General features: G+C 45.1%; 1 protein-coding gene across 1 annotated transcript in view; it reads right to left on the reverse strand.

The window, feature by feature from the left end:
* Window positions 1-5,105: 5,105 nt before the first annotated feature.
* LOC115199220 (ankyrin-2-like) overlaps window positions 5,106-11,946 on the reverse strand; it is a 96,951-nt gene continuing 90,110 nt past the window's right edge. The window contains exon 20 of the mRNA XM_029761845.1: window positions 5,106-5,363. Coding sequence (XP_029617705.1) covers window positions 5,106-5,363 — 258 coding nt within the window. The remainder of the gene's footprint in view (window positions 5,364-11,946) is intronic.

Raw genomic sequence — 11,946 nt, forward strand, 5'->3', positions numbered from 1 at the left:
CTGGTCCCAGTTCAATTGGCTAAAGACTAGTGTTTCCCTCTGTATAATTGCGGGTCCTGAACCTAATAAAAGATTGTTGTTGGGGCTATAAATAGATCCTAAATGCCTGGGAAGGAAGAAATGAAGATTACATTTCACATATCACTCTAGGCAGATTACCCTGCGGATTAGGACCTAAGCGTTAATTCCCAAAACACCACAACATGAGGGGATGATTGACAGAATAGGCATGACCGACGGAGCCATGAGAGAGGAGAGAAATTAAGGGGCGGGAAGTAAAGTGAGTTTGGCCAATGAGAAAGGAGGGAGGGCTTGAGATGATGAAAGGAAAGCATGACTACTATTGTTTCCCCTCCTGAATGGCCCTCTTTCAGTCTAATGAAATGTTTTTGCGGGTGTAGTGAAATGCTTGTGTTCCTAGCTCCAACAGTGCAGTAACATCTAACAATACAAAACAATACACACACATTTAAAAGTAAAATAATTGAATTAAGAAATATAGAAATATTAGAGCAATGTCGGAGTCCGGAGTGTAAATATCTATCTATATATCTATATCTATATCTATATATGAATATACACTCCAGACTCCAACATTGCTCATCCTAATATTTTTATATTTCTTAATTCAATTATTTTACTTTTTAGATTTGCGTGTATTGGTGTATTAATAGATATTATATATACTGTATATCTGTATGTGTACAAGAATAGCAGAAGGAGAAGAGTTATAGGGTTATAGTACTCTGTCTTGTGGGCCAGGGGGTGAGTACCAGTGACCCAGCACTGAATCAACTACTCTTTCACCAGGGAGAATATGTCTAGTGTTTCAAAAGGGCCGCTCAGTCAATATGTAATCTCCTCTGTAGCCTGGTCAACCCAAACAGACTATGTCACGCGGGCCCTGCTTATAATGAACTGAACCGCTCCTGAGGGTCCCTGTACTTACAGCAAGGCCCCCTATCGACGGGGGAAACTGGTAGTGAGAATAAATGGGTCTACTCTACACTTGTCTACAAAAGAAGTGTGTCATATATTGTACAAGAAAAGTGTGGGATGTTTTGTGCACTGCCCTGAAGGAGCTTGTTGTATAACAGAGAGGGAGGCGGAAAGACACGCTGCATTTGACGTAGAAGGATGCACCACCTGCTCACTTAGCCTGTCCTCACATCACTTAGCAGCAAAAACCAGCTCTATTTCCAGCTCTATTTCAGTATTGTGTAATTGTAGGGCCTTGCCCCAACACTGTACTGAAGGCAAAATGTAGAGGGTAGACAAACACCTTACAAACTCCCTGTAGAGGTCGCAGTTGTAAATGAGAACTTGTTCTCAAATAGCCAACCTGGTTAAATAAAGGTGAAATAAAAAGAAATAAAAAAGAAGGAACCCCTTTTAACCTGCCCTTGTTAACACACGTCCTCCTCAGAGATGGCATTGGGGATAACTCAATGACAGCCGGACAGGCTGCTATAGCACCTCCACTCCTGTCACTACCCAAATGGAACAGAGCAGTCATTTTTTTAAAGTCCCTACTCTATGGACTTCAGAGATGAATGGCTGCCTCTGTCGTTTGTCCCTATGGAGACAGGGAGGTGGTTAACAGCAAGGACAGTCTGTATTCACTTCTCCGTGGTGGGGATCCCCCACAATCTCAAAGAAAATCCTCTGCCCCTGGCACTCCCATAGAGCCCCATCCATCTCTGCCCACAACAACCCCATACTGTCCCGAATCCCCCCATTCATAAACCCTCTCTGTAGTCTACTACAGGCATGACACTCTGTCACACAACAAGTCCCTAACCTACAGTACCTACTGGTCCCCATTCCGGAGCGAGAGTGAGCATATGAAATGACTATGTTAAGCGAAAAAGTGATATATTGAAACAGGTCCTATACGCTAGATTTTGAGTTATTTGGCAACTTTAGTCGTGAATGATACAAACCTCAGAAAGCCTTAGAAATCAAAACATATATGGGTTGAATGGTGCGACTATAGACTATTGATGACTAGAGAATGTCGCAAAAAACGCTTGCGCTCTGATCCTTGCCTCACATACATGTTATTCAATAATTTAGTTGAAACTGCTCACGCACGTCAACGAGTGTCTGCGTAGCCAGGCTCTAAAATAGAACTTGGTTCTATGTGTGATGCTTGGCGCGCTGCAAATCCCGCCTCTCCAATCTCCTCATTGGTTTTTACGAGTTTATACCCACGTGAGTGATTGAAAGATGAACTGAGGTCCACACTCCAGGGCAGTTGGTGGTGGTAATGCACCTTAAAGTTGGTTGCCCACCGCCATATAAAGTCCAAAGAAGAAGAAGTCGGAAGGAGGAGAGATTACTGGAAACAAACTCGGTTTACCCTTTTATGTGTGGATTAATTGTTGGAGTAAGGACCTTGTGCATTTCAGGTAAAATATCAACCGAATATTTATATTCGGACAAATAGCTAGCATCATCAAGCTAGCTAGCTAAATTGCCATAAATGTTTAATGCTTTTGACCCGTCCCCAAAATAATATAGTTGGTTCAGAGTTCATTTTGGATACTCAACCTGCTTGCCCTGATGGGGGTGGACGAAATCAACATACGCGCGCATGCAAGGCAGTGTGGTCAGCATGTCAGGCCTGCACACGGTGGTTCTCTCATCAAGTGATCATATTTTCACCCATTAGACTATCCTCAATTGAATCTCGTCTTTACTAATATATAACATTTGTTTTGATTTAGAATGACCCATTAATCAAATGGGCAGGAACAGGAACAGACAAAAAAAACATGTCATCCGTAATGCACTGGATAACGATGGAGGCCGTTTCCTGCCTGTATGTTTTTCACTCATGTGGATAGGCTGCTCCGGTTTATTTCGCTGTGTGACAGGTAATATTCTCCAATTTGGGAAACCAAGTGAAATCTGTTCGGGAACATTGATAGTAAAAAAAAAATTCAAAACAAAACATATTCATTAAACTGTTGACAGCCCTCCTCTCTGCGCATTGGAGATTGGAACGGAGAGAGGGGAGAACGAGACACACGGTGGCGACATATTCTGGAGCAAAAGGTATGTTTCAGCCTATTTATTATGAAACTATATAAAAATGCCCTATTACTAGGTTATTCAAACCAAATTAAAATAAATTATAATTATAGGCTAACTCTGAATTTGTTTAATTTAGGCTAGACCAATTATTACCAAAGATAACTTAAATCAGTCTTTATTTTATGTTTTTCCTGCCATGTCTAATATGCGGTAGGCTATATATTGTAATAATGGCACAATCATTATTTTAGTAAAAGTTTTTTTTCAGGCTTGGGCTCTATAGCCTATACCTAAACTCCAATATGCATCTGAGTGTTTTGAATGAATCATCACTTAGCACTAGCGGTTCTGGGGGGGTGGGTGGGGGTGGCAGGGGGGGGGGCAGTGCCCCTGTGACAACAATTTTGGACCCCCTTGTGGCCCCCCCTAAATGTGGAGTATTTTTACATCCGTTATTAGACAGAAAATGCAAATAAATTGTTGAATGATTATGAACATGGTCTTTGCCCGCTAATGCAGTGAAATGAAAACGATATACACAACATAACGTCTAATGTAACTGGCCCCTCTAACAGTAACAACTGGCCCCAGCTTGGCCCCCCCAGTTGAAATGGTCTAGAACCGCCACTGCACTTTAGAAAGCTGCTGTACATTTCATTGTGTTAGGCTTTGAAACAACATCCACAACAACCATGTTTTCCACTTAGTTACAAACCTGTTGTTGAACTTCTTTCTTCAAACTGATGAATCACAGTGAGGTGAGTGTTAAAAAAGCATGATACTGTTTTGATGATAAGCGGTTTGATGTGATTTTCGATGGATTTTGCATTGATGTCAGAGTGGTTGAGGGACAATAGATCCTGAGTACCAGGCCATTAAGACCTGATGGAGGGGACAATAGAGCCCTGAGTACCAGGCCATTAGGTCCTGATGGTTGTAGGTGAGTTGAGTACTACTAACGCATGTCCAGACTGCATAAGAGAGAATTACCGTGACTCAAACGGTCACGTAGAATTTTACTGAGGTCACCAAAACAGCCCTAGAAGAGAGTACTCTCAGGGTGCACTGCAGCAGTCACAACCAGCATAAATACCAACTAATCAACATGCAGATAGAGTTAGGATATAAAGAGTTATCATTATGGACTATAGTTCCATAATAAATGGATTACTTACTCATCACAAGGCAGTTAAATGTTTACAGTAGGCAGGGGTAACTGGGTAACAGGAGGACCAGGGTAACAGGAGGACCGGGGTAACAGGAGGACCAGGGTAACAGGGGTAACTGGGTAACAGGAGGACCAGGGTAACAGGGGTAACTGGGTACCAGGAGGACCAGGGTAACAGGGTAACTGGGTAACGGGGGGGGCCAGGGTAACTGGGTAGCAGGAGGACCAGGGTAACAGGGTAACAGGAGGACCAGGGTATCAAGGGTAACTGGGTAACAGGAGGACCAGGGTAACTGGGTAACAGGAGGACCAGGGTAACAGGGGTAACTGGGTAACAGTAGAACCAGGGTAACAGGGATAACTGGGTAACAAGAGGACCAGGGTAACAGGGGTAACTGGGTAACAGGAGGACCAGGGTAACAGGGGAACTGGGTACAGGAGGACCAGGGTAACAGGGGTAACTGGGTAACAGGAGGACCAGGGTAACAGGGGTAACTGGGTAACAGGAGTAACTGGGTAACAGAAGGACCAGGGTAACAGGGGTAACTGGGTAACAGGGGTAACTGGGTAACAGGAGGGCCAGGGTCACAGGGGTAACTTGGTAACAGAGGACCAGGGTAACAGGGGTAACTGGGTAACAGGAGGAACAGGAGGACCAGGGTAACAGGGGTAACTGGGTAACAGGAGGACAAGGGTAACAGGGGTAACTGGGTAACAGGAGGACCAGGGCAGGTTCACAGGACTAACTGGGTAACAGGACCAGGGTAACAGGGTAACTGGGTAAAGGAGGACCAGGGTAACAGGGGTAACTGGGTAACAGAAGTAACTGGGTAACAGAAGGACCAGGGTAACAGGGATACTGGGTAACAGGGGTAACTGGGTAACAGGAGGGCCAGGGTCACAGGGGTAACTTGGTAACAGGAGGACCAGGGTCACAGGGGTAACTTGGTAACAGGAGGACCAGGGTAACAGGGGTAACTGGGTAACAGGAGTAACAGGAGTACCAGGGTAATAGGAGGACCAGGGTAACAGGGGTAACTGGGTAACAGGAGTAACTGGGTAACAGGGGTAACTTGGTAACAGGAGGGCCAGGGTAACAGGAAGACCAGGGTAACAGGGGTAACTGGGCAACGGAGGACCAGGGTAACAGGGGTAACTGGGTAACAGGAGGACAAGGGTTACAGGGTAACAGGGGTAACTGGGTAACAGGAGGACCAGGGTAACAGGGGTAACTGGGTAACAGGAGGACCAGAGTAACAAGAGTAACTGGGTAACAAGAGGACCAGGGTAACAGGGGTAACTGGGTAACATGAGGACCAGGGTAACAGGGGTAACTGGGTAACAGGAGGACCAGGGTAACAGGGGTAACTGGGTAACAGGAGGACCAGGGTTACAAGGGTTACAGGGGTAACAAGGGTTACAAGGGCAACATGGGTAACAGGGTTTGTTTTTTTTAAATCACCTTTATTTAACCAGGTAGGACAGTTGAGAATAAGTTCTCATTTACAACTGTGACCTGGCCAAGATAAAGCAAAGCAGTTCGACACATACAACAACACAGCCACTATGTCCAGTCAATAACACAATAGAAATAAATCTATATACAGTGAGTGCTAATGAGGTAAGATTCAGGAGGTAAGGCAATAAATAGGCCGTATTGGCAAATAATTGACAATTTAGCAATTAAACACTGGAGTGATAGATGTGCAGAAGATGAATGTGCAAGTAGAGATACTGGGGTGCAAAGGAGCAAAAAACAAATAACAATATGGGGATGAGGTAGTTGGATAGGCTATTAACAGATGGGCTATGTACAGGTGCAATGATCTGTGAGCTGCTCTGACAGCTGATGTTTAAAGTTAGTGAGGGAGATATGAGTCTCCAGCTTCAGTGATTTTTGCAATTCGTTATAGTCACTGGCAGCAGAGAACTGGAAGGAAAGGCGGCCAAAGGAGGAATAGGCTTTGGGGGGGACCGGAAATATTCCTGCTGGAGTGCGTGCTACGAGTGGGTGCTGCTATGGTGACCAGTGAGCTGAGATTAGGCGGGGCTTTACCTAGCAAAGACCTGGAGCCAGTGGGTTTGGCGACGAATATGAAGCGAGGGCCAGCCAACGAGAGCATACAGGTTGCAGTGGAGGGTAGTATATGGGGCTTTGGTGGCAAAACGGTGGCACTGTGATAGACTGCATCCAATTTGCTGAGTAGAGTGTTGGAGGCTATTTTGTAAATTACGTCGCCGAAGTCAAGGATCGGTAGGATAGCCAGTATTACGAGGGTATGTTTGGTAGCATGAGTGAAAGAGGCTTTGTTTTGCGACACAAGAAGCCGATTCTAGATTTAATTTTGGATTGGAAATGCTTAATGTGAGTCTGGAAGGAGAGTTTACAGTCGAACCAGACACCTAGGTATTTGTAGTTGTCCACATATTCTAAGTCAGAACCATCCAGTGATGCTGGACGGGCGGGCAGGTGCGGGCAGCGATCGGTTGAAGCATGCATTTAGTTTTACTTGCATTTAAGAGCATGGGTAACAGGGTAACGGGATACTTGTGCTTGCTGGTTGCTAGGATGACTGACATAGATTGTTTTTCACTGTGATCCACTTCGCAAAATTGCATTGCCGATACATGTAGATGAGCGTTTAACAATACAGAACACCTTGAGATTGTTCCAGCTTGCTAACTGATACCCACTAGACCATCAGATTCCACATTCACACCTGTCAATCCATTGATTCTACCTGTCATATGATATATGAACCCACAGGGATGTTAGTGAATCGGTCCTGTCTCTGCCTTACACTCACGCAGTTCCTATCTCTCCCATTCGTTGAGGTCCTTGTCACTGTGTGAAGGTCACTGTTCTACGGTAACAGATTCCAGGACGGGAGGGGCAACCGGACTATGGATAGAGAGGGAGGGGTTGTGGGTGTCCGGGCATTGGATGAGGGAAGGGAGGGGAGAGACCAGAGAGGATACAGGTAGAGGAGAGCTAGGGTAAGATAAAAGGTCAGTATAGAGGTAAGATAATAGAGGTAAGATAATAGGTCAGTATAGAGGTAAGATAATAGAGAGAATGTAATGTTTACTGTTCATTTTTTATTGTTTAATTCACTTTTGTTTATTATCTATTTCACTTGCTTTGGCAATGTAAACATATGTTCCCCATGCCAATAAAGCCCCTTATATTGAAATTGAATTGAGAGGGAGAGAGAGAGAAAGAGGGAGAGAAAGTGCATGTGACAGAGAGGGAGAAGGAGAGAAAGAGAGAGAGAGAGAAAGAGAAGAGAGAGAGGGAGAGAGAGTACATGTGACAGAGAGAGGAGAGGAGAGAAAGAGAGAGAGAGAGGGAGAAGGAGAGAGAGAGAGAGAGAAAGAGAAGAGAGAGAGAGGGAGAGAGAGTACAATGTGACAGAGAGAGAGGGAGAAGGAGAGAAAGAGAGAGAGAGAGGGAGAAGGGGAGAGAGAGAGAGAGAGAAAGAGAGAGAGAGAGAGAGGGAGAGAGAGTACATGTGACAGAGAGAGAGGGAGAAGAGAGAAAGAGAGAGAGAGGGAGAAGGGGAGAAAGAGAGAAGAGAGGGAGAAGGGGAGAGAGAGAGAAAGAGAGAGAGAGAGGGAGAAGGGAGAAAGAGAGAGAGAGGGAGAAGGGGAGAGAGAGAGAGGGAAAGGGGAGAGAGAGAGAGAGAGAGGGAGAAGGGGAAGAGAGAGAGAGAGGGAGAAGGAGAGGAGAGAGAGAGAGAGAGGGAGAAGGGGAGAAGAGAGAGGGTGGATGGCACCTCACCTCACCTACCTAGATTGCTTTGGTTTTGTGAATTTATTTTCTTATTTTTTGTCCTTTCATCTTTCATATCTGCCAGAGGAGTGTAGCAATAAACTGGAGGTGTTGGGGTGTGCGTGTACCCCAAACAACACGACCACATGCTGTTTATCAGCTTGACAACCGTGACCATGACGGTTCCACCCTATCAGCTGTCTGTGTCCCCCTGGCCTGGTTGTGAGGAACGTTAATGGGTTGAGGAGGAACAGACAATGGCCATGAGCCTCCTGAATGAAGCATCATCCGGTCCACACGGACACACAGAGGAGAGAGAATGCTCCAAAAAGAGCGCACATGTTTGACAAAACCTACCCAGTGGACACAATTGGTTAAAATTATTTCCTAACTCATGTAAAACAGGTTGTAATTACGTGATTTCAACCTGTTCTGCCCCACTGGGATGGTCAGTAGAAAAGTATGCAAATGTAATTTATACAATGAAAGGTTTAAGTGGTGGGAGAAGAGGTTCATTAGGAAGAGACAGGATATTGAGAAGAGAGCGAGAGAGCGAGAATAGAGAGAGAGAGAGAGAGAGAGAGAGAAGAGAGAGGAGAGAGATCTTGACCCAGAAAATTAAAAAACTATCGGCCTATATCGAATCTCCCATTCCTCTCAACATTTTTGGAAAAAGCTGCCTTCCTAAAACAACAATTTATACGAAACGCTTCAGTCTGGTTTTAGTCCCCATCATAGCACTGACTGCACTTGTGAAGACTGCACTTGTGAAGGTGGTAATGACCTTTTAATGGCATCAGACCGAGGCTCTGCATCTGTCCTCGTGCTCCTAAATCTTAGTGCTGCTTTTGATACCATCGATCACCACATTCTTTGGAAAGATTGGAAACCCAAATTGGTCTACACGGACAAGTTCTGGCCTGGTTTAGATCTTATCTGTCGGAAAGATATCAGTTTGTCTCTGTGAATGGTTTGTCCTCTGACAAATCAACGGTAAATTTCGGTGTCCCTCAAGGTTCCGTTTTAGGACCACTTTTGTTTTCACTATATATTTTACCTCTTGGGGATGTCATTCGAAAACATAATGTTACATTTCACTGCTATGTGGATGACACACAGCTGTACATTTCAATGAAACGGTGAAGCCCCAAAATTGCCCCTCGCTAGAAGCCTGTGTTTCAGACATAAGGAAGTGGATGGCTGCAAACTTTCTACTTTTAAACTCGGACAAAACAGAGCTGCTTGTTCTAGGTCCCAAGAAACAAAGAGATCTTCTGTTGAATCTGACAATTAATCTTGATGGCTGTACAGTCGTCTCAATAAAACTGAAGGACCTCGGCGTTACTCTGGACCCTGATCTCTCTTTTGAAGAACATATCAAGACTGTTTCAAAGACAGCTTTTTTCCATCTACTAACATTGCAAAATATCTGAAACTTTCTGTCCAAAAACGATGCAGAAAAATTAATCCATGCTTTTGTCACTTCTAGGTTGGACTACTGCAATGCTCTACTTTCCGATAAAGCACTAAATAACTTCAGTTAGTGCTAAATACGGCTGCTAGAATCCTGACTAGAACCAAAAAATGTGATCATACTACTCCAGTGCTAGCCTCCCTACACTGGCTTCCTATTAAGGCAAGGGCTGATTCAAGGGTTTACTGCTAACCTACAAAGCATTACATTGCTTGCTCCTACCTATCTTTCCGATTTGGTCCTGCCGTACCACTGACACATACACTACGGTCACAAGACGCAGGCCTCCTAATTGTCCCTGGAATTTCTAAGCAAACAGCTGAGGCAGGGCTTTCTCCTATAGAGCTCCATTTTTATGAAATGGTCTGCCTATCCATGTGAGAGACGCAGACTCCGTCTCAACCTTTAAGTCTTACTGAAGACTCATCTCTTCAGTAGGTCCTATGATGAGTGTAGTCTGGCCCAGGAGTGTGAGGTGAACGGAAAGGCTCTGGAGCAACGACCCGCCCTTGCTGTCTCTGCCTGCCGTTTCCCCTCTCTCCACTGGATTCTCTGCCTCTAACCCTATTACAGGGGCTGAGTCACTGGCTTACTGGTGTTCTTCCATGCCGTCCCTAGGAGGGTGCGTCACTTGAGTGGTTTGAGTCACTGACGTGGTCTTCCTGTCTGGGTTGGCGCCCTCCCTTGGGTTGTGCCGTGGCGGAGATCTTTGTGGGCTATACTCGGCCTTGTCTCAGGATGGCAAGTTGGTGGTTCAAGATATCCCTCTAGTGGTGTGGGGGCTGTGCTTTGGCAAAGTGGGTGGGGTTATATCCTGCCTGTTTGGCCCTGTCCGGGGGTATCATCGGATGGGGCCACAGTGTCTCCTGACCCCTCCTGTCTCAGCCTCCAGTATTTGCTGCAGTAGTTTATGTGTCGGGGGCTAGGGTCATCTGTTATCTGGAGTATTTCTCCTGTCTTATCCGGTGTCCTGTGTGAATTTAAGTATGCTCTCTCTAATTCTCTCTTTCTTTCTCTCTTTCTTTCTTCTTTCTTTCTCTCTCTCGGAGGACCTGAGCCCTAGGACCATGCCTCAGGACTACCTGGCATGATGACTCCTTGCTGTCCCAGTCCACCTGCAGTGCTGCTGCTCCATTTCAACTGTTCTGCCTGCGGCTATGGAACCCTGACCTGTTCACCGGACGTGCTACCTGTCCCAGACCTGCTGTTTTCACTCTCTAGAGACAGCAGCAGCGGTAGAGATACTCTCAATGATCGGCTATGAAACCAACTGACATTAACTCTTGAGGTGCTGACCTGTTGCACCCGACAACCACTGTGATTATTATTATGTGACCATGCTGGTCATTTATGAACATTTGAACATCTTGGCCATGTTCTGTTATAATCTCCACCCGGCACAGCCAGAAGAGGACTGGCCACCCCCTCATAGCCTGTTCCTCTCTAGGTTTCTTCCTAGGTTTTGGCCTTTCTAGGGAGTTTTTCCTAGCCACCGTGCTTCTACACCTGCATTACTTGCTGTTTGGGGTTTTAGGCTGGTTTCTGTACAGCACTTTGAGATATCAGATGATGTAAGAAGGGCTATATAAATACATTTGATTTGATTTTGATTTGAGAGAGAGATAGAGAAACTATAAACAATGCATGCAGTGCAGAATTACGCCAATATCCACTAATAATAAAACTCAAAAAGAGCAATTAAGTTTTGGAAACATCTAAAATACAGTGAGACCCTCTCATATCATTACCAAGCCCTGCAATGCCAGAAGCTGAGCAAAGAAAAGAGTCCCCTCATCCAGCTGGTCCTGGGGCTGAGTTCACAAAACCTGTTCTACTAACACACTGAAGCCTCAGGACCAGAACATCCAATCAATCAGGGTAAACCAAATTACAACACAGTCAAACAAACAAAACTACATTGCTTATTGGGAAACACAAGCACAAACACAAAGCAAAATGCAGTGCTATCTGGCCCTAATCGACAGTAACCGTTGCTAAATATTTGACCATGGTTACTGATCCATACCTTAGAAAAACCTTGACAAAGTACAGGCTCAGTGAGCACAGCCTTGCCCATTGAGAAGGGTAGACACAGGAAAACCTGGCTCCCTGTAGAGGAAGGCTGTGCAACCACTGCACAACAGCAGAACCTGAGACAGAGCTGCATTTCCTGACAAAATGACAAAAATATAAAACATTAGAGAGTGTCATTTCCCCATATTTGAAACCCTTATTCAAGGTTTTAAAGACCTCTGATGAGGATAGCTACCCGTCCTGTTGGGGGAGGACGAGAGAGCTGTGTTGGCAGCACACTACATCGCTGCCTGCCATAAGTTGAGGGACAGTGGTCTGACAGACCATCATCAACTGCACATGTACTCTACTGTATGGCTATTGTTATTGTTGAATGTATAGTTATTTTGACACTTGGTTATTGTTGTTACTGTTGTCCCGTTGACAATTTTGATTGTCATTTTAATTTTTATATTGTAA

This window comes from Salmo trutta, chromosome 8 (genome assembly GCF_901001165.1).
Source record: "Salmo trutta chromosome 8, fSalTru1.1, whole genome shotgun sequence".
NCBI lineage: Eukaryota > Metazoa > Chordata > Actinopteri > Salmoniformes > Salmonidae > Salmo > Salmo trutta.